This window comes from Syngnathus leptorhynchus, chromosome 16 (genome assembly GCF_054491065.1).
Source record: "Syngnathus leptorhynchus isolate UIUO chromosome 16, UIUO_Slep, whole genome shotgun sequence".
NCBI classification, from domain to species: domain Eukaryota; kingdom Metazoa; phylum Chordata; class Actinopteri; order Syngnathiformes; family Syngnathidae; genus Syngnathus; species Syngnathus leptorhynchus.
In genome coordinates, this window is record NC_141210.1 from 136,624 (window position 1) to 162,348 (window position 25,725).

At 54.2% G+C, this 25,725-nt stretch overlaps 1 protein-coding gene across 9 annotated transcripts; it reads left to right on the forward strand.

The window, feature by feature from the left end:
* Positions 1–1,688: 1,688 nt before the first annotated feature.
* Positions 1,689–25,709, forward strand: arhgap23a (Rho GTPase activating protein 23a). Of its 9 annotated transcripts, XM_085933423.1 has the most exons (24): positions 11,591–11,901; positions 14,285–14,479; positions 15,532–15,556; positions 15,773–15,865; positions 15,938–16,016; positions 16,179–16,233; positions 16,785–18,159; positions 18,793–18,927; positions 19,504–19,615; positions 19,691–19,730; positions 19,898–20,035; positions 20,108–20,416; positions 20,490–20,551; positions 20,705–20,823; positions 20,898–21,016; positions 21,078–21,230; positions 21,308–21,386; positions 21,450–21,523; positions 21,592–21,681; positions 21,761–21,886; positions 21,956–21,997; positions 22,061–22,154; positions 22,964–22,995; positions 23,086–25,709. In XM_085933423.1, exons 1-24 carry the CDS (start codon positions 11,722–11,724, stop codon positions 24,175–24,177), a joined length of 4,818 nt encoding a protein of 1,605 aa, XP_085789549.1. In that variant the 5' UTR covers positions 11,591–11,721; the 3' UTR covers positions 24,178–25,709. The 9 variants fall into 9 exon arrangements, with proteins under 9 accessions (XP_085789551.1, XP_085789550.1, XP_085789554.1 ...); XM_085933425.1 differs by lacking the exon at positions 11,591–11,901 and adding an exon at positions 1,689–1,875 and having other exon boundaries at positions 21,956–22,154; XM_085933424.1 differs by lacking the exon at positions 11,591–11,901 and adding an exon at positions 5,771–6,473 and having other exon boundaries at positions 21,956–22,154.
* The last annotated feature ends 16 nt before the right edge of the window (positions 25,710–25,725 follow it).

The following is a 25,725-nucleotide window of genomic DNA, read 5'->3' on the forward strand; positions in this document are numbered from 1 at the left end:
ATATTTGAGGAACCTCCATAAACGCATTCATCAAAACGAATTCAAGACCTTTTCAAATAAGGGCGAAAAAAAAAAAGCTTTGCTCCGATTTTGGTCTGCCAGGTGTCGACCCAAAAGGCTAACTACAATTCAAACAAACTAAACATAATATACGTACACATGCACGATACACGATATTAAAATGTAAGAAACAAACTAGTCGATAGTGGTACATTTGAAATATTGAGCCAAGTTATCTTCTTTCGGTGCTTAACAGCCTTACAAAACGGCGGAGCATAACACACATCTGCTCTATGGCCATTTCCGAAGTCTTCCGATTGTAGCCGAAGGCATACACCGGCTCCCGCCCAGTTCGCTTCGCTTCTCGCTGAGCAATTTGTCGTCATCGCAATCATGGTGGACATTATGGTGCTGATGTTCTTTGCAATTATGGGCCTCGTTTTTCTGTCGTACATCATCTACATGCTGTGAGGATGACGGTGGTGGTCCTGCAGAGTGCGACTAAAAGGAAAAGGAGGCGAGGCGGAGACGAGGCGGAGGCGGAGGCGAGGCGAGGCGAGGCGAGGCGCCTTTGGTCTGCATCCCTTCTGCTTCCATCCTGGACGAGGGTCAGGATGCGTTTATAGGCATTACGTAAATGGGACCATTTTTCCGATTGTACTATTGCCTATGTTTATTTGGCGGAATATGTCCAAATATTTATTGTTGTCCGCTGACGTGTATAGTTATTGGGCCTCATCTGTTTCAGGGAGGACAACCAATGGCTGGACAATGAAGCCTCTCCATGCAGAAGCTAACAACAGATGGACTCTCCCGAATGATTCAATTAGTTCATCTTGTTTTTGTGACAAGTCAGCACAATAGGGCTTGGAAGCACCTCAGTGGAGCATCCAAAGTGATTGAAAACTCACTTGTTTTGGCTATTTATTAGATGTACACACGCATGAAGATCACCTTTCGGTTACCACCCAAGTTTACTTGCTGACAAGATTTGGGGTTCAATAAAAATGATTCAAATGGAAGTCGTAGTAGATGTGATGTTTTTTTGGGCCAGCGTGGGGCGCCCTTTGACAATTTTCTGGTGATTTCGCCGGGTATTTTTGGAACTAGTATTGGATCTTTTTTGCCCGATTATCTCAAGGCACTACTGTATTGGCTGGCGTGCACCGGAACCTCCCCTTTCACTGCCGGTTATTCGTAAATGCATCCATCACGTCCGGCTTGAAAGCCTTCAGGGTGTGTTTGTCTCACTCAACCACCTCGTCTCTTGTGGAGTTCCTGTTATTTGCCGGTTGGGAGTTTCCCTTGAAAGGATGTATGGGTCAACCCCCCCCCCCCCCCCCTCTTGCGCTCAACAAGAATGGCCGGGCCTAAAAAAAAAAAAAAAAAAAAAAAAAAAAAGAGGACTACATGTCCCAACATGCCCCCCCCCCCCCCCCCCTCGCTCTCAAATAAATTGGGCGGGGCTCGTAAATCCATCCAATAGCGCGTTGGTTGCTGTCGTCAATGGCAACAGAGGTGAAGGAAGCGCGAGCGGGACAGCTGGAGCGCGAGTCCCAACTCCGGACTCAGCCGACCAATCAAGAGGCGGCCGCCCTTCCCTCTGATTGGCTACCCTAACCCTCTGCAGCGGGAAAGGGGGAGGGGAAAAGAGCAAAGGGAAGAAACCAACAGCACAGCACAGCAATGCGTGTTCGCGGACGACACAAGAGAGCGGGAGTCTCTTTTTTTCGGTGGCGAGGATTCCCCTCTGGAAACGGGATCAGCCGTGGATAGAACGTGGAGGAGAGTTGTTTGGAATACTACGCGGGAAAGAAGAAGAATCCCGCCCGGGAGCCTGGAGAGCCGTCATGGCGCGCTGAAATCATGGAGCAGGTGAGGATGCATAGGGGGAAAGGGAAGGGAAGGCTTCCATCTCAATGCTTGCATGACAACGTTACTTTTGCTGCCCTTCCTTCCATTGACATCCCTTCGAGAGCTAACGCAACCTCCGCAGATGTGCAAACAAGTGTGTACATCCCATGATCTCATCCCGCATCCCGTGAGGAAGAGGAGGGGAGGGGGGGGGGGGGGGGGGACACGCCCTGCCCTGCCCTGCCTTGCCTTGCCCTGGCCGTGCCGGGCAGGGCAGGGCAGGGCTTCGGTTCACGCCGTTGGTCACCCCCGTATTTAACCTGCCTCGTCAAGCCTCATCTAGCAGAAGTGGTGATGATGTCATCAAGTGATGCTTAGCAGTACAAATCGACGCTATCAATGCTCGGTTTATTAGCTACACGTGCAATGCAATGCTGTATTGTATCTTGCAATGATTTTTTTTAGAAGTTTTCCATTGTTTTGCTGTCCGATAGAAGCAGAATTTTCTTTGCTTTTTATCGTGATGCACTATTCACTTGTCTACAACAACATTTTGGCTTTTCTTCTTTATTTTCCCCCCCAAATATGAAAGACTTTACATCTCTGAATACACATTTGGATATTGTGTCCGTTTGTTTTCAATGCTAGCAAAACAATAGCCGTTTAGCTTTTAGCACAACGGGAGGGAGGCTTAAATACTATTTATAAGTTGATGACTGTCATTTGAGCATCAATACTACTTCCTGTGGGTCATGTGACTCACTCTTATTATTATTGCCGTTTAGCAGCAAGGCCGCTTTATCTTTATTTTGGCCTGGCGTTTCCCCCTCTGCAAGTGTGTGTGTTTGTGCGGAAGATGACTCTCAAGGATAAACTCAGTCACTGACATGAGAGTAAACCGTATCCAAGCAGAACTCCCACAGGCGCACGTGGAAACGACCTTAAGCTGGTTAGCCGAGCTAGCGCTGTACTGCACAGCGCTAGCTTGATGTACACGTCAAAGATGTCAAAATAAATAGGTATGTCAGGCGTCTTGTTAGGAGGAGGGAACAAAATTAGGGCCAGCGCCCTCTTTCTGCCACATCCTTCTGGATCGATGCGAGGGGAAAGGGAGCACAGGCCCATCGCCAGGCCAGGCCAGATCGAAACCTCGACATTGCTTAGGGTCAACGCACTTTTTCGGTCAACGGTCATTAAGGTCGACCCGGACGGCCGGCGAGGGAGAACGTCTCCTTGGAGAGCAGATATGTACTACGTACTACTAGTTGACCTACTATACTAGATGACTTGCCACGCCTCCACCGTATTGTAGTATTTCACGTGGCAGGAAAAGTCGAGTCCGAGCGCCTGATGAGTCACAACTGTCCGAGCGAGTGGGGGAGAGAGAATGTGGACAAATGAGCGAGAGAGAAGGATCAAGGAGAAGAATGAGCGTCCCTCCCTCATGGTGGAACAGGTGGTCTAATCTGACAGGCCACCCCAGGAAAGCCCCCCCCAACTAGCCTCTCATCTTGGAATGTCTTCTTGTTTTGTTTGGAGGAGTATGCCCAAAGCCATTTGAGTTGAAAAATCGATCTCATTGGAAAATAATTGTGAATAAACTTGCTTATGAGCTTGGTCAAACTAAACTTGTACGTCAGGGTAGCACGATATGTGTGTGTGTGTGTGTGTGTGTGTGTGTGTGGTGGTTGCGCACTTAGCGTTTGTCCAGTACACTACAGCGTCCGTGTTGGTAATATGCAGGCAAAGGCCAATGTGGTGGATGCCCGCAGGCGCGCACAATGGTCAGATTGTCCCGGGACGCAAAACTAGGACACCCGTCTGTCTCTCCAGGAAGTAAACAGATACTGCTTTACTTCAGTCTACGAACCATTACTACTTTGTGTCTCGCTATGAATGTGTGTGCGTGTGGGGAGAGAGCGAGAGCGAGAGCGAGAGCGAGAGAGAGAGAGAGAGAGTGAACGTGCAGGGTCCGTCAACCTTTGTCTGCAGCATTTTGTTCCTTGTGTTTGTTTTTCCATTTTCTCGTGAATTAGGAAAGCCTAGTGTATTTATCGAATTGATGGAGTTTTGACTTGAAATGTGATTTGTCTCAAGTGTTTTAACCTAAACCGGTCGACATTTGGCGTTCACGCTTCGCTTGCATTATTGCGCCCTCGTGTGGCGCACATTGTAACTGCATCCAAGTGTGCGCGCGCGCGTGTGTGTGTGTGTGTGTGTGTGTGTGTGTGTGTGTGTGTGTGTGTCTTCCAGCTCAGCTCGTGTGGTGGGGATTATCTCTGTCCAGTGAGCTGCAAGAGAGCAGATGGTGTGCTCTTTTTCTTATTCTGACTTCAGTCTGACTATTTCTTTGTTTGACTGTCTCACTTTTTCCCAGTATGTGAAATGGAGCAAACTTCCTTGTTTTGTTCTTCTCTTACCACAGGGGACAGTTTGAATGTCTTAGCGTAAATGTAAATGAAATGCAAATGTATTGTAGTCAAAAAATGTGAAGACATGTTCATACATTTCAAATGTGGATTTTCTACCTCATACCTTATAGCCCGCTGACCTATGTCATCTAGTACGTATTCTTCCAGACGCGGCACGCAGACGTCGTTTTCCAGTAGGCCTCGTCTATCCCGTCTGACACTCGTGAAGGGATGGCCACTTTGTAAATATTGTGGGCGGGCGATAAAGAGACAAACGGCTTCCTGAATGACAAACTCTTTGTCCGGGAGTCACATTGCCCCATCGCCGTAGGAAGTGACGGAGCCGAGTGGACGGGAAGCGGAGCTGTCAAAGGTGCGGCGGTAGCGGCGGTAGCGGCGGTAGCGGCGGTAGCGGCGGTAGCGGCGGTAGCGGCGGTAGCGGCGGTAGCGGCGGTAGCGGCGGTAGCGGCGGTAGCGGCGGTAGCGGCGGTAGCGGCGGTAGCGGCGGTAGCGGCGGTAGCGGCGGTAGCGGCGGTAGCGCCGGTAGCGCCGGTAGCGGCGGTAGCGCCGGTAGCGGCGGTAGCGCCGGTAGCGGCGGCGCTCTGAAGCAGCAGGAAAGTGGCCGGGTCGGGTCGGGTCAGGTCGGGTCGGGCCGGGGCGGGCCGGGCCGGCCGGGTTGCTACTGGAAGGATGACTCAGCCCCGGGATTTATTTTCATTCTCACAAGAAAGGCGAAAGGAAAGGGGACGTTTTCGGGGATTGAAAGATATTTCTAGCCTCAGATCGAGCCATTTCTAAGAACCGCTGAATAGCCCGGAATGTCGCTCCCGTCAGCTTGGCCGTTTTCTTGAATTGTTCAATCAATGATTTGACCAAATCTTTGAAGGAGGCTGCAATTTGAACTGAATCGATTTCAATTGTCGTGAATTGTTTTGAAAATGAAATGACATTTCTTATTCATTCATTTATTTGAAGGTATTATTGATTGTATTTTATCTTGGTATCATGCCTACCCAGCGCTCCTCCACCTCCCCTGATCATCTCAAGCATGAGCAATAATCGCTAGTGGAGGGAAACGTGCGGTGGGTCGGTGGGTTCCAGTTTGCTCTGGCTTTCATTGTAAAGCGCCCGCCACGTTGGATCACGTCCTACCCAAAGTGACTTGGCAAGCGGGCGGGCTGAGCTTCCTGATGTGTCGATGAGTAAGCTTCCCGTGCTTGTGTAAAAATAGTTTTTCCTTCGACACCTTTCCCAGAATTACTCCCAATTGGAAGGTGGTCAGGTATTTGTTGTCTTTGTGCTTAAGATGCTGTTATGTACACTTAGTATTTGCTATACATTTTAGACATGCCATTTTAAATACACAATGTATTTAAAAAATGCGTTTTAAAAGTGGTTTAAAACGTGTGGGGCGGGTTCAATTGCGTATGTATATTTATGGGGGGGGGGGGGGGGGAAACAACATATAGATGTAGTCTATAACTGGATTTTACCATGGCAAGTGAGTGTGGAACTTACATCACACATAATAATAATTATACAAAAGAAAAAGATTGCTGACCAAACTACGTTTTGCTTTTGCTGGAGTCAAAATATCGTTGTTCAATCTGGCCACCGAGTCGTGCTGGCGCTTTACTTTGAATCGCCCAACTCCCTACTTCCGGTGCGTTTTGTGTTGTTTGCCGCTGACTTGACGGAAACCACCGAAGACCGGAGAAGGGGAAGAAGAAAAAGTAGTAGTAGAAGGAGGAGGAGGGGCGCCAGCCAGCCAGCCAGGCAGGGAGGCAGGGAGGCAGGCAGGCAGGCAGGGAGGGGAGGGCAGACCAGAGCAGACCAGAGCAGAGCAGGACAGGACAGGGCAGGGCTGGACAGGGAATGGAATGATATGGAATGGAATAGAATGAAATGGAATGGAATGGAGGGGGCAGCCCGCTCACAGAGACACGCAGAGGGAATTGTCTGGGAGAAGTAGTAGTAGATAGAAAGAAACAAGCGGCGATGGTGCTGGAGTTAAGGAGACAAGAACAGATAACAAATCGAGCTTCTCCGAGTTGGTAGGAAAAGCCCTGCAGCAAACGTGTCTCGTGGCCACCGTCCGTCCGTTCGTTCGTCCGTCCGTCCGTCCGTCCGTCAGACAGCCTCCGCCGCCCAATGAATGGAGTTGCCTTCTGCCTTGTTGGAATACCTCCCTACTCCTCCGAGCTGCACGTAAGTCAACTCCGCCTGCCTGCCTGCCTGCCTCCCCGCCCTGTTTTGTGCATGGAGGAGAACCGAGTGGAGGGAGGTAGCGCTTGTGCGACCGCTCCTGCCTCGCTGCTGACGCCGCCGTTGTGCCGAGCGAGCCGAACGTGATTCCTAAGCCGATTAACAAACAGCACACGGACGGACGGACGGACGGACGGAGAGTGCAACTTTGGAAACCTTTGTTGTAGCTTTTTGAGCGCCAAATGTTGCAAAGTCCGACGACATGTGAACGCGGCATTGGACCCCAGTGGGACCAGGGCGAGTCTTTTGTCCGAGTCCATAGGGCGCGCCGTGCCGCGCCGCGCCGAGCCGACTGGCCTCGGCTTGGCTGCTTTGTCAGTCCGAGCGGGACGTCCCGAGACGGGATGCGCGGTGACACTCATTTCGGCGTCTGTGAAAACGTTACGTCGTCAAGATGAGGCAAGCCAAATGTGTGGCGGCGGTCGTGACGTCACAGCAAATGACAAGATGGGAAACGTGTGACCGATGCCGTCAGTCCGTCCGTCCGTCCGTCCGTCAGTCAACATCACAAGCTCTCCCTGAGTGTTTGCTGTTTCCAAAAAGTGCAAATTGCATTTCGAGTGGCAAGTTCTTAAAAGTCGTTTTCCAAACGCTTAAGAAGCAAGCTCTTGTGTGGTTTTGTCGTGTTGTTGTTGTGTGTGTGGTTTTTTTTTTTTGCACATTCAAGTATCAGGGCGGCGTTTCCTGTGGCATCACAACATTGGTGACTATTCCTGAGTGAGTAATAATATTCTGGTCGGTGTTTACGTTCCGATGGCTGACATTTTGGTCTCCGTTAGGAATCTTCTCATCCACATTTTGATAGCCCTTCTGGACATTCTGATCCACTTGAGGATCATAGCGGTTTGCTCTCTGAATTGCCATGTGGATAAAAGCACTCCCCGCTTTCCCGTCATCCGTGCTCCTTTGCAGCATCAGCCAGGCAGCCACGCCCTGCTCGCCATCCAAGGCCGGCCTGGCTGCCTGGCTGCCTGGCTACCTGGCTGGCTGGCTGCCTGGCTGCCTGGCTACCTGGCTGGCTGGCTGGCTGGCCGGCTGGCTGGCTGGCTGGCTGGCTGGCTGGCTGGCTGGCTGGCTGGCTGCAAAATGCGTCTATCGATCCAAGTTGCCTTGCGACTCTCGTGCTCCGTAAGACAATACTTGAATAAAGTTGGATTGAATTGGTGGCGGTTATTTATGGACATGAAACACACACGCACACTGTCATTATGTTTGCAGCTCTGTTATTGTACTCGGGCTGGCGTGTTTGCACGCGGAGGTTCTCGACACCAGCTGCCGTTGTGGTCGCGTCGAAGGACATCCGTCGTCATCGAGCAGAGCGGCCATTGTTGTTTGGCGATTTTATTTTCAATGTATGTCAAATCAAACATCCCCCAGCCGACGTGCTCGAGAGATGAGGCCGTTTGATATATTCCGGAAAGAAGGACAGGTCTGGTCTTGTTGGTTCAGCGTGGACTTGGCTGTTCCATTTGTAGCTGGGGTGGCTGCTGTGAATGGATCCATCCATCCATCCACTTTGGGAACAATCTAGTCTCGTGTCCACGTTGAGGATATTTTGGTCCGCTTGAGGGGCATTATGAAGGCATTATGGTCCACCGTGAAGACGCTGGGATGTAGTACGTCAGGTTTTGTTTTTTTTCTGCTCATTTTGTCACTTCCGAATCACGCTTAGCTTGTGTCCAATGAAATCCCCTCCAGGCTTTTTAGCGGTTGAAAGTGGAATGTCAGCAGAGGAGGGAATGAAAAGAATCCGTCCCAATGATTCACGGCCACAGAATGATGCTCACGGAACAGGTTGGGAAGTCGCTCGGCCACTTTCCAGTGGCGTTGTTGTCGTTGCTTGACGGTCAGAGTCATGGGATGGAAATTAGCGGGAAGCCAACAAAAGCCGCAGAGAAGCCAGCGTCACAATGCCGCCATTGTTTACGTTCAGTGCTGGCATTATGTTGTCGGTGCCCACGTCGGCATACGTCATCTTCGCAATGCTCTGCATACTTTTTGTTTGTTTTTTCTTGTCGTTTGATTGAGTTCAAAATTCGGTCCATTTGGATGGCGAGAACGTTTCCAACAAAGTGAAGCGGCAAGTTCCCAAGGTGGACCTTTAAATTGTGGAGCAGAATGCGCTTGTTGTGCTCAGCCGTGGCAGCTTGTTCAGAAAGTGGATGGATTTCATGCTCCACATCAAGATTCTTCAGACTCCCACTGCAATCCCTCCATGTTGTCGCCACGATGGCACGGCACGCTCTGCTCTTCTGACCATCTTCAAAGAAGCGAGCGGCAGCAAGCCGGGAACGACCACGCTCTCTCGGGTCCTTTCGCAAATAGATTTGGGAAGAGCTTCACGCGCATTGGCACCTGGTGAAATTTGGAGTGCGTCACATACGTACGCATATCCTCAAAGAACTCCCTAAATGGCCTGGACAAGGCGGGCGCACTTTGGAGCCCTGATGCGTGGCAGGAATGCACAAACCAGATGAGCTCAAATGGAAACTCCAGGCGGCCCGTGTCGCTAGCTGTAATAAACACCGGGGCTCCGTCCTCGTTGGCCACGCCTCCGGCGACGTCACCGGCCAACACCAAACTTATAATCTCACCGGTGTAATTACACAGAGGCGGGGATGAGCTAATTTTGGACATGCGGGGCCTCTGGCTGCCCAGATGCAGAAAGAAGAAAGTGATGGAGGGAGGGAGGGAGGGAGGAAGGAGAGAGCAAGGGAGGGAGGAAGGAGAGAGCAAGGGAGGGAGGAAGGAGAGAGCAAGGGAGGGCGGCAGGCAGGCTCTTACTGTAGCTCAGACGTGACCGCTCTGATTGCTCCCAGCGGCTGTGGTCGGCACATGGATGGGAGATGTGGGGGGGGGCACTCACGCCACCACCCCCCCCTTTCCAAAAGGCATCATCGAGCTTCAGAAATTGCAACTGCCGACATTGAGCATTGTGAATGCTTGTCTGTAGCCAAATTGAGTTTGAAATTTTGCATCAACTCGCAGTGTTTTTGAAAAGCTTCACCTTTCACCTATAGTCAGTCCATTTGAAAGGAGTTGTGGTCGCTCCTGGCTCGCTCCCATTGTTAGCTGAATGTCGACTCCCCTTTTTACTGTAAGAAGTAGGGATTTTTTTTCTTTGTTTCCGTCATTATCTTTCCTCGTCCCACGGCAGCTCTGCTCTTTTCCCGACGGCCTGTTTGGAATCGCTCAGGATTCAGGACGGCTCGAGTCACGGTGGCTCCGGATGGCCGGCGCCTCGGCGTTAAGTCGGCATCCCGTGGCATCGGCCGGTGCTCGCGTCTCACGACACGTGGGGAAAAATCGGTCAGGAATTTGCCGTACGGGAGCTAATTGGAGCGTGTCTGCGAGGGAATGTGTGTCACCGGCCGGCTGCGGGAAGATGATGAAACCCAGCCGGCCGGCCGGCCAGCCAGCCGGCCGACCGACGCAGCTCTCCAGATGTCGCCGACATCTGGTATTGGCCTGATTGCCTTTTATTTGATGCCATTTTAGCTGATAGGCCCAGTTCACACGCTGGCTGGCTGGCTGGCTGGCTGGCATTGGCGGTGGTGGCTTCCCTCTAGTGGCCGCCTGCTGCTAACGGCACCCTGCGTGTACAGCCAGCTCCGCTATCACTTTTTTCAGACTACGGCCTTTTTTGGTGGTTTTTAGTTCTTCAATTTTTGCTTTTTCCTTGTCTATATTTTGTGTTTTGTTTGTAATGTAATAGTTTTGGGCCATTTTTGGAGTTGTGGTTATTTTTGCTATTATTTGTGGGGATATTGTGGTCTTAGTGTCTTCATTTCATCACATGTTCATTCTATTGTTTAGTCTCGGCCCTCAGTTCCAGTTGGGATCAAACCAAAAAGAGCTTTGTTCATCTTGATGTGAGATGGATGAAACGCTAGCAACCCATGCGCTGTTGTCCTCACAGCGCCACCTACTGGATGTTTGGAGTGGCGTACTTAAGGGAGGGAGGGAGGGAGGGAGGAAGGAAGGAAGGAAGGAAGGAAGGAAGGAAGGAAGGAAGGAAGGAAGGAAGGAAGGAAGGAAGGAAGGAAGGAAGGAAGGAAGGAAGGAAGGAAGGAAGGAAGGAAGGGCGGCTCGACGCGCGTCGGCGTCTCAGCCAAATTGTACAGCTGCGCGGAGCTTAATGATAGACAAGAGCTAAGTGAATTTATAGTCAGCCTTGAGTGACAGACGGCGTCTTTTCCATTGTCATGAGCTCCATTGTGTAGCGTTCAAAACAACAAATCAGTGTAGAATGCTGAAGAAATCATTTTGGCCAGCGAGCATTTTTGTGGCAAAATGTGTGGTTAGAATGAAAAAAAAAACCGGTGTACTTTTCATGGCACTCTTCTGGTGATCTTTTCCCTGGCTGAAATATCCCATGCAGGCAGACAGAAGCAATTTGGCGCTTTGTCCATTCTTGACACTTATTTGCGCGTGAGCCGGCATCTGGACGGACGCCTGCGCGAGCCTTTGCCGGGACAATTAAGGATGTCGACTTGAGTGACTCCAACGCCGAGCTCCGTTTGGGCGTGGGAAACTTGTCTGCGTTGATTGCTTTGAAAAAGAATAGCGGTCAAGACATTGAATGACGAGTTGCGCTTGCAAAATTCCGAGGATCTTTTCCTCTCTTGTCGAGTACCGCTTTGTGTCAACACGCACGCACGCACGCACGGAGCACGCACGCACGGAGCACACGTGCCGCCACGGCATCTGCCCCGCGTGATGTTTTTGGAGATTACACGAGTTGTTCCTGCCCTGGTGGAAGTTGACTTCTGGTGGCTTGCTGACAGAGATGAGAGGATTTGTCAGCTTTCAGCCATCCACAGTGTAGGAGGAGGAGACAAGCTAGCCGGCCGGCCAGTCGGCCAGCCGGCCAGCCAGCCGGCCAGCCAGCCAGCCACTGTGTGTGTTTTGGGGGTGGACGCACCGCACTGGCTTTGTATGCAGAAGAGCAGCAGGAGGGACGGCCACGCTGTCACTCTCTCTCTCTCTCTCTCGGTCGCTCTCGCTCTCTCTCTCTCTCTCGCTCTCTCTCTGTCACTCGCTGGCTGGCTCGCTCTGTCCAGAGAGCGCACGGACGGGATTAAGACTTGCCGAGGGAGATGGCAAAGGGAAGTCCAGTCAAGTCCCAGATCCTCCACTGTGTCCCACGCGCTGGGTTAGCCATGCGCACGTGAGCCAGCGCCCCGTCCCCATGCCCGCCGCTATGCTCCCGCGCTCCGCGCCGGTCGGGTCCGACTGGAGCTTCCAGAACCCGGTGGGAGTGGACTGCAGTTCCCCCGAGCCTCGCTGCATCTGGGTGGCGGTGCTTCGCGGCCACGCCGGGCTGCTGCCGCTGCCCGTCGGATGTCGCCACATTTCCCGTCAGTTGAGGGTAAGGCAAGGCAAGGCAAGGCAAGGCAAGGCGAGGAGGGCGCGTGCCTGCGTGCCTGCCTGCGTGCCTGCGTGCGTGCGTGCCTGCGTGCCTGCGTGCGTGATGGTGGCGGCGTGACGTCACGTGAATGCTTGCAACATTTAGGACTGCAGCAAGGCCATAATTAGCATTTTTTGGTAGCAATTTTTCTCCCAAACTAGGGGCGTGTATGTATGGCATTTTTGGAGAAAGCAGCCTACTCATTGTAGATGTGGCAAAATATGCAGTCCTTGTGATTTGTAGCAAAGGCGTCTTTTCTCTGTTGTGCTTTGGTAGCCGCATCTTTTCTAATCTGGATGGACATCGTCATTGCACCTTGGGCCTGCTACTTGATGCGCTCAGCTCAGCTCACAAAATGTTGTCACTCATTTCCAAAGTCATTAGCCGCATACTGGCGCCATTCACGCTAGCGTAAGAGTTTGCCTCGTAAACAGCCGCGACCTAAACCCCGACCGACCGAGCGAGCGAGCGAGCGAGACCGCCGAGCGTCCGTGTCCCGTGAGCTCTCGGCTTTTCCCACAATCACGCTTGGAAATGTCTGGCTCCGCTCTGCATAATCTTTGCTTTTCACGCTTCCTCTCTGTGTTTTTCTCTACGGCTAAAATGGCGAGAGCACGGGTCGGAGGTCACGTGGCGACACCGAGTTGAGAAAAAAAATGTTGACGGCGCATTTTATTTGGAACGGCGATCAGGAGCGGAGGAGCCGGTTCCCTGAGCGGAGCTGGAATCCTGGACGTGGAGAAACCGGTTCAACCGATTTGCCCAACTGACATTGAAATGATCCCAATAAAAGCTCACCCTGGCCGCTTGAGGAATCACCCCACCGTCGGGATTAAAGGCTCATTTGTCAGCATTTGCGTCGGCGTAAAGCTCCACTTTTCAAACAGGTTGCAGCTCTCAGCTGCCCCATTGTTGCGGCGGGCCCGAAAAGGGGGGGGGGGGCTACCGCTTTGCTATTACGCCGACTGGAAGTAGAGCAAAAGGCCATTTCCCTGTATTTCGCTGTGTTGACCACTGCTCAACCAGGCGCTCTGCCCTCAAAAAGGACATGAGTCTGTTTTTCATGGTGCTCAATTGCTATCTCTTGTTGGCTCACTGCTGATGATGCTAACTTGACTTTTGAATGGTTTCCTGTGCAGGTTGATCCCTCTTCCCTCCCGTCATGGAGTGAAAAGTCACTTCCTCCAAAATTCAGGACGAGGCCAAAATATGCACTCCAATGGGAAGTCAAAATATGGACATAGTCACTCAACGGAAATAAGTCTTAATCCTTGCGTGTGTGTCGTCGTGTCCCCCCCCCCCGCACAGCTCCGGCCGGCCGGCTCCGACCCTTCGGGCCTGTGCTGCCGTGTTTGTGCTAATGACAGGTTTGGCTGGCTTTTCCCAGCGTCGGCCGGGCGGGGCGGGGCGGGGCCGTGCCGTGCGGTGGAAAAGCGGCGTGCCGGAGCCCGTCCCTTTGCCGGGACCCGATACTCCACCTCCTTCTTTCTCTCTTCATCCTCTTATTCACGTTGGCGTGTGTTGCGACTTGTCCAAAGTGCTCCCTCTGAGGAATTTCTCATTTGGCCCTCCTTCACTTCCTTTTTTGGCCTGTTTTTTCTCTCTCTAGCAGCATCTGTGCGCTGCACTGCTCTCGCTCTTGCGGAATGAACTCACAGAAGCAACACTCGTAATAGGTTTTCGAGAATAGAAAGTTTTAATGCATTGAGTATAACGGTTGTAATTATTTTTAAGAATGAAATGTCAAATAGGTTTAAAAAAAAAAAGCGATATCATTCGTAACCCAATGGGCAAAAGGCTCCGAATGTTCTGCTATTTCCATAGCATTGAAAAATTTGGATGGAAAAGGAAGGAGAAGGGTAAAAAAGGAGAAGTTATTTTTAGGCGCGTCTGGTTGTCCCGCCTGCCCTGTAACGCGAGCCCACTTCCCGCCTCCGCTTCCTGTTGCGGTGCGCCCACCTGCTTAAGCTTAAGCTTGCGTGTTGTCGGCCATGCGTGCTCCTGTTTATGTTCGTTTTTGATCAAGGTAAAACAATCGCTCATGCTAACTTAACTTTGGTGCCTTTTGTAGCTTTGAAGTTGTTGGGGCCATTTCAGACTCTGGACCCCGAGGTGCTAGCCCCCTCGCTTGTTTGGTCAGGTGACAGCGTGTGATTGACAGATGTGAGTCTCCGGGGCAGCACGGGGGTGAGACTTCTGGTGTGTGTCTGTCAGATGGGCCCTTTTATTGACTCAGCCTTTTGGGAATGACATCTTTGCAGAGAGGCTGGGAATGTCCAAGGTCAGGCGTGGGTGGGGGCCAGGATCCTTCCTGACACACGGATTCATTCCAATCTCTTTGCAGGCGAAAGGGCGGAGGGATGCTCTCTCGTCGCCCGCCGCCGACAACAACCCCCGGCCGCCCGTGGCGACCCGGCCGGGCGTGGCGTGGAAGGGCCCTCGCACGCTGGTCCTCCGCAAGAACTCGCAGGGCTTTGGCTTCACCCTGCGCCACTTCATCGTTTACCCGCCAGAGTCCACCCTGCACGCCGACCTCAAGGTGAGAAAGGAAACTTGCCAATTCATCCCTCATTTGAAGGAAAGAAGGCCGTCGGAACAAATTGATGATTGTCCCTCCATGGTTGGAAACCCTAATGGTCCTCTCTGCCATTGTCCAAATGTAGCAACAACAAAAAATCCCAAATCCAGCACGCAACAGCGGGCGGAGGAGGCAGAGGGGCATTGGGCTGGATTGTTCCCAGCGTGGCCTGGTAGCGCCCGCCTGCGAGCGGCACCGCAGCCAGCACAAGGACTTCCATTCAGTATCATAACATAATAGACGGGTTGTTTTCAACGGCCCGCCTCCGTCCGACTCGCCGCCGCTGAACATCTGGAGACGTTTGCCCGCACGCACGCACGCTCCCATTAGCACGGCTGAAAAGTTCCATCCGTCGGCGTTAATGAGCTTTTGCTCACTTGTCTCAAGCCGCTTGACGCCGAGCTACAATAAGAGTAAGAGAGTAAAGAGTAAGAAGCGGCCGGGCAGAGGAGTCCGTCCAGCTGGGCGGGGCAAAATGGAGAGCGTGTATGCTAGATAAGTAAATGCGCAAGAGGGAGCGGATTGTTCTCAAGCAAATTGGATCCAACGCCTTCAGATTTGCTTAACAACTGGTCTGAAATGAAATTCTGGAGTCTCGGGTCATCTGGGGTCTCCGGCCTGTAAGGGTCTCCTCCGCTTTGTGTAAAGCCCCGGGCGGCCCGCGACAGTGTGCGCAGCCAGTCAGGAATGAGCCCACTCAGCGAGGCCTAAAGCCCAGACTCGCGCGCCCTCGGCAGAAAATGTCCACTCAGCTGGCTGGCTGGCTGGCGGGCGGGCGGGCGGGCGGAATGGGCAGCTACGCAGGCAGGCAGGCAGGCAGGCAGGCAGGCAGCCACCCACCCACCCAGGCAGGCACACTGTGTGGATTGCATCATTGTGAAGCCATGTTAAGTTTGTTGGAGCTGCTTAAAAGAAGTGGTGCACCCAGAAACAATTTAGCTCTAAACTGTTTTCCCCGAGCATCATGATTTTGCTGGGGCGTTTTTGTAAAATTGCCATTGTTTTATTTGCAGGATGAGGAGAATGGCAACGGCAAAGGTGAGCTGTCTTGTTTTTCCTCGCGAGCAACAATGAAAAAGCATTTGTTGTAGAAATTGGTATTTTATTTTTCCTTGGTTCTGAATGATGACTTCCACTCTGCAGCCTCCTTGCGCCCTCTACAGCAAAATTGCAGAAGTGCTTCTAAAATTGGGCCATCTCGAGGAATCGTATTTTTTTTTATTTTTTTTATTTGATTATGTTTGGGTGGCGCAGGTTACCAGAAAGGACGACTGGAGCCGATGGACACCATTTTTGTGAAGAATGTGCGGGAGAAAGGTCCTGCTCATCAAGCGGGCCTGTGTACGGGTAAGGGAGAACGCCGTTGGGAATATTGGGAAGACTCGAGGCCCAAAAAAAAACCCATTATTTGTCCGTCAGGTGATCGTCTGGTGAAGGTGAACGGCGAAAGCGTGCTGGGAAAGACGTACTCCCAGGTGATCGCCCTCATCCAGAACAGGTGAGTGAGTGAGTGAGTGAGTGAGTGAGTGAGTGAGTGAGTGAGTGAGTGAGTGAGTGAGTGAGTGAGTGAGTGAGTGAGTGAGTGAGTGAGTGAGAAGCTCCCGTTGCGTCTTTAGATGACATGTATGCAAGAATTGACGCCTCTTCTATTTGTCACCAGTGAAAGTATGCTGGAGCTGTCTATTATGCCAAAGGATGAAGACGTGCTTCAGTTGGTAAGTGGGACTTGCTTAAGCACGCCACAAAAACATTCTTTCCAATAAGTGTGCGTTGAGGGAAAGAGTTGAGCATTTTCAACCTTCTTCTTCAACTGCATTCCTGGCATGACGTCACTTCTCCTGCGCCTCCCACTGGGTGGAGTGACACTCACACATAGACAGAGTGAGAGCGCGAGCGTAGCCGAAAACAAGATCAAGGGAGCCAGCAGTAAGATTGGATATATTCAACGCAAAGAGGAGACACTTGTACCACTTTGGAATCTTTTCATTCTTCACAAGGATTTGTTGGGCAACATGTAAGTCGTGGTGGCTTCACTCCAGATAGTTTGTCGCCGACTCCTCTCCTCACTCGCGTGTTTGCGTCTCCGAGCCCGTTGCCATTTTGAACGCGCTCGCTCGCTCGCTGGCTGGCTGGCTGGCTGGCTGGCTGGCTGGCTGGCTGGCTGGCCGGCTGGCCGGCCGCTGTCTTTGATTGCGTGGTTGTCGTCAAACTTGTTCACGGCATGTGAAAACAGCGCCTCCCTCACCTGCCTTGGCTTTTGTCGCAGGCGTACTCGCAAGATGCCTACCTGACTGGCAACCAGCCTTTCTCGGGGGGAGCTGGGAACCTGCCGCCGCCGCCGCCGCCGCCTCTCTGCTACCCTCGCGCCAAGGCCATGTCGCCCGCAGGCGCTCCCCCGCCTGCCCCCGTGGGCCTCAACCAGCTGGATAATTGGAGTCGCTGGCCCGGTTCCCCCGGTCCCTCCTCGCCCTTGGACAACCGCTCGGTGGAGCCGGGCGGCGGGGCTCGCGCCAGTCCGGCCCGCCGCCGCGGCGGCGGCCGCCGCGCCGACGACATCCAGCAGGCTCAGGGGCAAAGCAGGGGGCGTTCTTACTCCTCCTCATCCTCCTCGGGGGGACCTTTATCCAGCCCCTCGCAGGGCCGCGACCCCGAACGAGCCCGGCCGGGTCACGACCAAAGCCAGCGATGCCAGCGAGCGCTGTCCGAGTGGTACCGCAACCAAGTGCCGGAAGGCTCCGGACGCAGCGTGCAGGCGCGCCAACGCAGCTACTCCCAGGACCGGCTGAGCGAGTCCGGGAGGCAGCGGGCGGGCGGCGGCTGGCCGCACAGCGCCTCCCAGGACACTCTGCTGTTAGCGCAGCCGTCGGGACCCCACCGCTGTGAGGAGTGGGCCCCCGCCGACTACACTGGAACTCGCTCGGAAAACCCGCTGGCGCAGTTCCACGGCCACGGACGTTCGCTGGAGACCTTGGACCGAGCCTCGGCCGGCGCGGCGCTCTCCTCTCGGTGGAACCGAGCGCCCAAGCCGCCCCCCAGGACCGATGTCCACCAGAGGCACGGCGGTCCGTACCCGCAAGCCGCCGCCCGCCATAGCCCGGGCCGAGGCCAGCCGGCTCTTGGGGAGCGCCGGCGGCTTCCTCCGGGCCAAAGCGCCGACGAGCAGCCGGTGGGCTACCGGAGCTACAGCCCTTCCTTCTATCGTAAGACGGGCCGCATCATGCAGCAGGCCCACTCTTTCAGGGACCCCTCCTATTCTGGCCCCCACTTGAACTGGAACAGCAGCCCGCCCGAGGCTGCGCCGGCCGCAGCGGCCGCCCCTTCCGCTTCCGCCCCTTCCGCTTCCGCCTCGCCCCAATCCCAGGAGAGAGCCTACAGACCCACCAACCACGAGCGGGGGTCGGCCGAGGGGCAGAGCCAGGAGGTGGTGATGCGGCAGAAGCCCCCCAGCGGACGAAGGAACGCCATGCGGCACCCCCACTACGCGCTGGCCATGGAGGGCCTGGAGCCCTCCTTGTTCTCCCCGGCGGACTCGGCTCCCACCTCCGGCTCTTCGGGAGAGGCGGCGGTGCTGCCGTTCGAGGCCAACGGCAAGCTGGTCTCCCCGGAGGAGGACGATTCGCTGGCGTCCATCCCCTTCATCGGTAAGCGCGCGTCTTTGCTCTCGAGCTCGTCCTTTCTCGCTTTCAGATGCGGGCTCGCTCTTGTTTACGTTGGCTCAAAGCTTAGCCCGGCCCGGCCCAGCCCAGCCCAGCCCAGCCCATATGGTCAGACAGGCAGCTTTGATTTAGCGCGCCAATGAAAACAGTCGGATAGACGAGCCACTGCCGTCACTCAGTCAGTCAGTCAGTCAGGAGACGATGCGCCCGCCCGCCCAAACGCGGCATTGAGCGCATTCTTGCGGCGCGGCAAGTCGCGGCACGTCCAGGCTTCTCGATCCGTTGACACTTTGGTCACGTGCGGCCGTGCTTAAGGTGAGCATCTGGGCACGCGGCACTTTTTGGACGGATGACAAAACGGTCGGCGCCCCGATTTCAATTGGCCAAAGTCAAAAGCGCCGTGGTTTGCCGAGAATGTTTTGCTCCCGCTGCCCTCCCGTGGCTGAAATGTCGAAGGCGTAGCAGCACCTTTGCACGTTGCGTGGAGGGACACAGCTAGGAAAGAAAGTCAAGCAATTTGTTGGCGATTCCCTTCCTCCCAATTCCTCTTCCTAACAACACCTAACTGGCGCTCCTCCTCTTCCTCCTCCTTTGGCGCGCCATCTTCCGCCCAAGCAGACGAGCCCACCAGCCCGAGCGCCGACTTGCGCGCCCGCCACGTGCCGGCGTCCTCGGTGGTCTCCAGCGGCACGAGTTGGGCCTCGGCCGCCAGTCCCGCTTCCCCCACCTTCATCTTCCCCGCCGCTAGGCTCAGTGAGTGGGCCCCTCCCTTCCTTCCTTCCCTCCCGTTCGTTCCCCTCCTTCCTCCCCGCTTGCCCGGCCGCCGCATGCCTTGCTTCTAAAATGTTTCCTTGTAGCATATCACCGGCTTGAAATTTGTAATCAAATCAAGTAAATGAGTTTCGGAATGCTCGAACGGTTCATTTGAAAGGAACGAGTCCATTTGCCGTACTCAAATACTTAGTTTGGAAGTATCGTGTGAATCAATGAATTTTGAGTGGACAGAAAATGACTTGATTATTTCTTGATTTGATTAGATTTTTTTTTTTTTTTGCATGCTGCACGTTCTCAACTTAGTTGTGACCACAGCAGTTTGGATTTTACAAGGTTCAAACAAGTGAGACGGCGGACACCTGAGCACGCTTGTGGCCGGCCATCTTCCCGCTCCCTCCCTCCCTCCCTCCCTCGATCCGACATGGCCGATGATTGGCATTACATCACCGTTCTTTCTTTTCAATCCATCCATCCATCCATTTTCCTTTTTCTTTCTTTCTTTCTTTCTTTGTCTTTTTCCATCTCCACCGGCCGGCTCCCGGTGTCGCCGAGCAGGCGCTATTAAATCGGGCCGCCGTTCCTCCTATCTTCTAGCCATCACCGCAGAGCGCTCCAAATCCTGCGACGAAGGACTCAACGTTTTCCGGGACGACGGCCGCCTCTTCTCGTGAGTGAATTTGCGCGCGCCGAGCAGCTCGTCGGTTGCAAGCGATGTCATTCGGGAGCCTTTGTTTTCCAACAGGAGGCTACCAAAGAGAGTCAAGAGCTTCTTCACTGATGGGGTAAGTCGAATCAGGGAGCGAAAACAAAGAGATTTTCTCTGTCTCCATTCCAATTGGAGCGCTTCTTGCTCCTAAGCCAACTCTCAAAGGATTTGTCCTTGCGTTGTAGCGCCCTCTGCTGCTCGATCTGCAGAATGACAGCCAGCGCGTGCGTGTCTTTTTTTCAGTCTTTGGACAACCTGGGCACGGCAGAGGAGGTGCGCTCCAAGCGCCACTCCACCTCCGAGTTGGGGAACATCACGTACAGCGACACGCGGCGGGAAGGCTGGCTGCACTTTAAGCAGATCCTCACGGAAAAGGGCAAGGTAAAGAAATGAAAACAACATTGGACAAACATTGGACTACCGCCACTCACTCACTCTCTGTCTCGGTGGCAGAAGGTGGGCAGCGGCATGCGCCCGTGGAAGCGCGTGTTCTGCGTGCTGCGCTCGCAGTTGCTCTTCCTCTACAAGGACAAGCGCGAGGCGGTGCTGCGCGGCGCCACGCTGGGCGCCGGCGCCGAGGACGAGCAGCCCATCAGCATCCGCGGCTGCCTGGTGGACATCGCTTACAGCGAGACCAAGCGCAAGCACGCCCTCAGGCTCACCACGCAGGACTTCTGCGAGTACCTGCTGCAGGCCGAGGACCGGGACCACATGCTGGACTGGATCCAGGTCATCAGGGACAACGGCAAGACGGACAGCGAGGTGGGTGGCTGGGCGCCGCCCAATTCAGGGCTTCGGGCGGACGAAGAACAATTGCTTTTTGCGGCTGTTGCAGGAGCTGGGCCTTTCCAGGCAGGCGCTGATCAATAAGAAACTCAATGACTACAGGAAGCAGAGGTGAGGCAGACTTTCCGCACGTTCATGCAATGCAGCCAGTGAGCGAGCGGGCGAGCTAGCGAGCGAGCGCTTGCATTTCAGCTCGCACCTTGTTGACTCTCCTTCTCTCCTTGCGGCTTGTTGCCACTCCTCCCCCCCCCCCCCCCACCGCAGCCCAACAGGCAGTAAGCCCGACTCTTCGCCCAGGATGTCTCGCATGATGCCTCCCTTCCTGCTCGCCAAGACCGACAACGCTTTGGGGGCGCCGCGCTCGCCCAGACCGGACGGCAAAGGTCCCCATTGGGAATGATTCTGCAATATTTTGTGGTAATTGTGTTTTTATTTCCATCGAATGTGGCCTCCGCAGAGGAAAGCAGCCCTCCCAAATCTCCTTGGGGAATCAACATCATGAAGAAGAACAAGAAAGCTGGACCCAAAGCCTTTGGCGTGAGGCTGGAGGACTGCCAGCCGGGGGTCAACAACAAGGTCAGAACCCCCTTTTCTCCCTTGCTCAGAAAGGCTCACATCCCCCTCACGTGCGCATCAGTTCATCCCGCTGATCGTGGAGATCTGCTGCGGCCTGGTGGAGGACATGGGTCTGGAGTACACGGGCATCTACCGCGTGCCCGGTAACAACGCCATGGTGTCGCTGCTCCAGGAGCAACTCAACAAGGGCGTCGACATCAACCCGACAGAGGAGGTGAGAGGAGCGCTTGAAGACAGCCTTCTTCTCACGCAGAAGCCCAAGCCTTTTTTTCTTTCCCTCGTTGCGGACAGAAGTGGCAGGATCTCAACGTGGTCAGCAGTTTACTGAAATCTTTCTTCAGGAAGCTTCCGGAACCGCTCTTCACCAACGGTGAGTTCTGCCGCAGCGCAGGCGCGCGCACACGCGCACTCTGACACCGTGTGGTTTTTGCAGACAAGTACAACGATTTCATCGACGCCAACAGAAGGGAAGACGCGTCGGATAGGCTGAAGACCATGAAGAAGCTGGTAGAGTCCATTGTGTTCACGCTGCTTTCAAGCGGCCCACTCCGTCCTGACGGCTCGTCCTTTTGTAGATCCGAGACCTTCCGGATTATTACTACCACACGCTCAAGTTCTTGGTGTGTCACTTGAAGACGGTGGCGGACCATTCGGATAAAAACAGGGTGAGTCGCCGAAGGTGGGTGGAAGGCGCTCCAGTTTGTCTTGTAAACGCCGGACGGCCGGACGGCCGGCTGCGTGCAGATGGAGCCTCGGAACCTGGCTTTGGTGTTTGGGCCCACGCTGGTGCGCACGTCCGAGGACAACATGAAGGACATGGTCACGCACATGCCAGATCGTTACAAGATCGTGGAAACGCTCATACAGCATGTAAGCGCGCACCTTGTCTGTCACGTTCCGCATTCAATATCATGACGTGATTTTTTTTTTTTTTTTTAGTACCTCTGGTTTTTCAGCGAGGAGACGGACAAGGAGGAAAAGGTTTGTAACCCTCAAGTCTCAATTTGGAATCAAATCGGCCTAACGGCAAGACTTTGTATCCAGACGCCAGTGGACACCCAAGACGTGCAGCCCGCCCCTAACATCGACCACCTGCTTTCCAATATTGGGAGGACGGCTTTGTTGGGCGACGCTTCAGGTAAGCGCCGCGCCGCTGACGCCCTCCTAGCTGTAACGCGAGCAGAAAGGAGAGGGAAGGTCAAGGGGCCGGCTCAAATCTGCCTGATTTTCATTTCAAATGATCAAATACTAGGTAGGCTTAGATAAGCTCGGCGATGACATTTGTACCTGCCTGCGCCTCCCTCCCTCCCTCCCTCCATTAGCGTAAGGGCATGTAGCATGACAACTCAAGTTGCTCACTTGGCCTTTTCCCCCTGTCCCCTCTGCTTTCAATTTCTCTCTGCACATGGCTCATCTTGTGACTCTGCTTCACTCTCTTAGCTGAGCCTGTGGAGCAACCGCTGCGGTAGGACGCCAACATGCGTGTGTTGTGGTGACAGTGTGATTCCCCCCAGTAGCTTTGTCAGAGCATATTGCCTTCACTGTCCTCAAGTGTGTGTGTGTGTGTGTCACTGTGACAATGCGACTTTTCCGCCACCGCCAGAGGTTTTTGTGAGAGCATGTTGCCTTCACTGTCCCACGTGAATGTGTGCTTTCTAATTGGCGCATGGCTCTGTCACTGACTGCAATGTTTGACGATCCTTTTGTTTTCAAGTCTCTTCCCGTGTGCATGTGTATCATCAAGTCAAGAGGGCACAGAGCAAGTCAGCCTCAGCCTCAGCCTTGCTCTGCTGCCCTCCTCCATTGGTGGCACGGCTGGGACTTGCAGACAATCCACGTGGTAGCCCCGCCGCCCTCCGTTTAGTTGACGGGACTCCAAGTGTCTCTGTGCCCTCTTACCCAAACTTTTTGTCAGCCCTACTAAATGTCCTCTTGTTTTCCCTTCAGACTCCACCAACAGTGACTCAGCCAAATCCAAGGTAAATCATCATCAGGAAGCAGCCAGCCAGCCAGCACCATATCAGGAGCCTTGCAAAATGCACTGTCTCTCTCTCTCGCCTCTGCCTCAGGGCTCCTGGGGTTCCAAGAAAGACCTCACCGCCAAGGACTTCCTGACTCTGTCCATCATGTCGGCGGTGACGGGCCGCAAGCGCCGCAAGCGTCACAACGCCCGGCGGGTGGGCAGCAGCACCGACGACGACTCGGAGCACGAGCCCGTCAAGACGGAGGAGGAGGAAGAAGAGGAGGAGGAGGAGGAGGAGGAGGAAGGGGAGACGGAAGAGGCGCCAGGCGCCGGCGCTCCTCCTGCCGAGGGAGAGCAGGAGGAGAAAGAGAAAGAGCAAGTGAAAGAAGACCAAGAAGAGGAGGCGGTGGTGGAAAAAAGTGGCCAGGAGGCGGGAGGAAGGGCCGACGCCCGCTCCATCGTGTCGGGCTACTCCACCTTGTCCACGTTGGGCCGCAGCCTGGGCGCCGACGACGCCGACGATGAGCACAGCGAGCTGGTGAGCGAGACGGACAACGAGAGTGGCTTTGCCTCACGGGAGCGTCCCGCCAAGCCGCCGCCGCCGCCGCCACCCCGCAAACCCTCAGCGGACGTGGTGGTGACGCAGAGGGCCGGCAACCACGGCGGCGGGGGGGCACGCTCCACCACGCCGTCGTCCACGTCTTCCTCGCACAGGCTGCACTCGCGGCCGTCCTTCAACTCGCACAAGCTCATCCAGTGCGACACCCTGGCGCGCAAGAAGATGAAGGCTCGCTCGCTCGACCTGCTGGAGATCCCGGCCGCCACCCCCGAGGGCGACGCTACACCCAGGACAAGCAGCCAGGAGAATCTCCGCCCCTCCCGGGTCAGGCCCAGCGAGGAGGCGGCCTCTTTCGCCCCCGCCTCCTCGCTGCGCCAGGCACGCCTGATGGGCTCGGCCGACGACCTGCGCGGCGCGGGCATGCGCAAGCCGCTGTCGCCCGAGAGCCGCCGCAAGAGACGCGCCTGGCGCCGACACACTGTGGTGGCGTCGCCCACCGAGGCGCCGAGCGACAAGCGGCCGCCGCTGGCCGTCACAGAGTTCCCGCTCTCGCCCGTCAGCCCCAAAGGAGGCGACGGCGTCCGGCCCGAGTCTCCTGGTCGCCGGGCGCCCACGTCCAGGTTCCACCAGTACCTGTGAGAAATGACGCCTAAAGAGTGAGTCCGAGAGCCCGGTCACGCCATCGAGGCAGGCCCTCCCTTCCGGGTGCCACACGCTCGTCGTCCACGACAAGCCGATAGTCGTGTCACTCGGGACGAGTTGTCAGAAAGCAGCCAGGTGACTCTCAGCCTAGGCTATCGCAGGCCGGCCGGCTGGCTGGCTGGCTGGCTGGCTGGCTGGCCGGCCGGCCGGCCGGCCGGCTGGCTGACTGGCTGGCTGGCTGGCTGACTGGCCGGCTGGCCGGCCGGCTGGCTGGCTCGCCCCCTCCCGAGCCGCGGGTGGGTCAGGTCACTGGCTAGTTTCATTGGTGTTGTTTTTTTAACGTAAACCCATTGCCAAAGCTTTCTGGTTTTTGTAAATGTGTGCTTTTCTGACCTACCTGATCAGCGCCACTATGACTGAGCAAAGGCTTTGGGCCGCCACCTGACTTGTTGAAATCTCAGATGTGGGTTGGGAGTGGATCAAGGTACGTAAATGAGCACCGGAGGCGCTAGAAACCCAAAGAAGCCAAAAAATGAATGTGGTGTTTCATTGTTTAGTCAATCGAGAAGGTTCCTCGTGTTGCTATTGAATCTTTGGAAAACAATTTGGATTGTATCCGTCACAATATGACAAAAACAAGACGGCAGCCGCACAATTGTTTTCTGTTGAATTTGACAGCCAACCTTTTTTGAAAGGTGCGAGGCCGCTGACGGCGAGTCGACGCGAGCTCACCGCCACTGTACACCGACGGCTCGTAGCAGCACGGGATATTTGACGTTGGCCGCCGTGCTTCAAATATGCGCTCAGCGTTGATGGTGGGCGGCCCGAGACTTTTGCTCAGAGTCCCCATTGTTTTATCTTGCATGAACAGTCCCCCGGGAAAAGGTGCTTTTTCTTTCATTGTTGTTGGGAGAGAGAAAAAAATGATACGTAATATTTGTACAAAGCCTTATTAAATTGTACATATGAAAATTTTGTTCTTAATAATAATAATTTTTTGGAACGGTTTACAAACATTTCCTTCTCCAGGCGCTACTTGAAACGTTCCCTTAATATATTTCAATAGCCAGTATTTGATATATCTTTTGTATTGTGACGTCACTGCTTACAAAGGCCTTTTCGCGTGTGTCGGGATAGTCAGTCGTGTCGACGACGCTTCCTCTTGTCACTTCCTGCTCACAAACCTCACAACTTTAAAGGCGTTCAAACAAGTGCCTCCTTTCTGGAATGTTCCATTGTGCCATGCTGGCTTCTTATCTCCCTCCTCCTCCTCCTTCCCCAGCTCACCTCCAAAGATGTGTACAATGATTTCATGGGGGGGGGGGAGAAAAGAAAAAGCACACTATGCACTCTCCCGTGTGGTGTCAACTAAAAAGGTGTCGCTCGTATGTTGTGCATAGTTCATATGTAACATATTGTCCCTCGTGTGTACATTTTTGGAATGGCTTAAGAGTATAACTCTGCTTAGCTTATTATATATGATGTAAATAAAACAGAAGTATGTTTAAAACCATTTGTTTGAATCTCTAAATGGTGCCCTCTTGT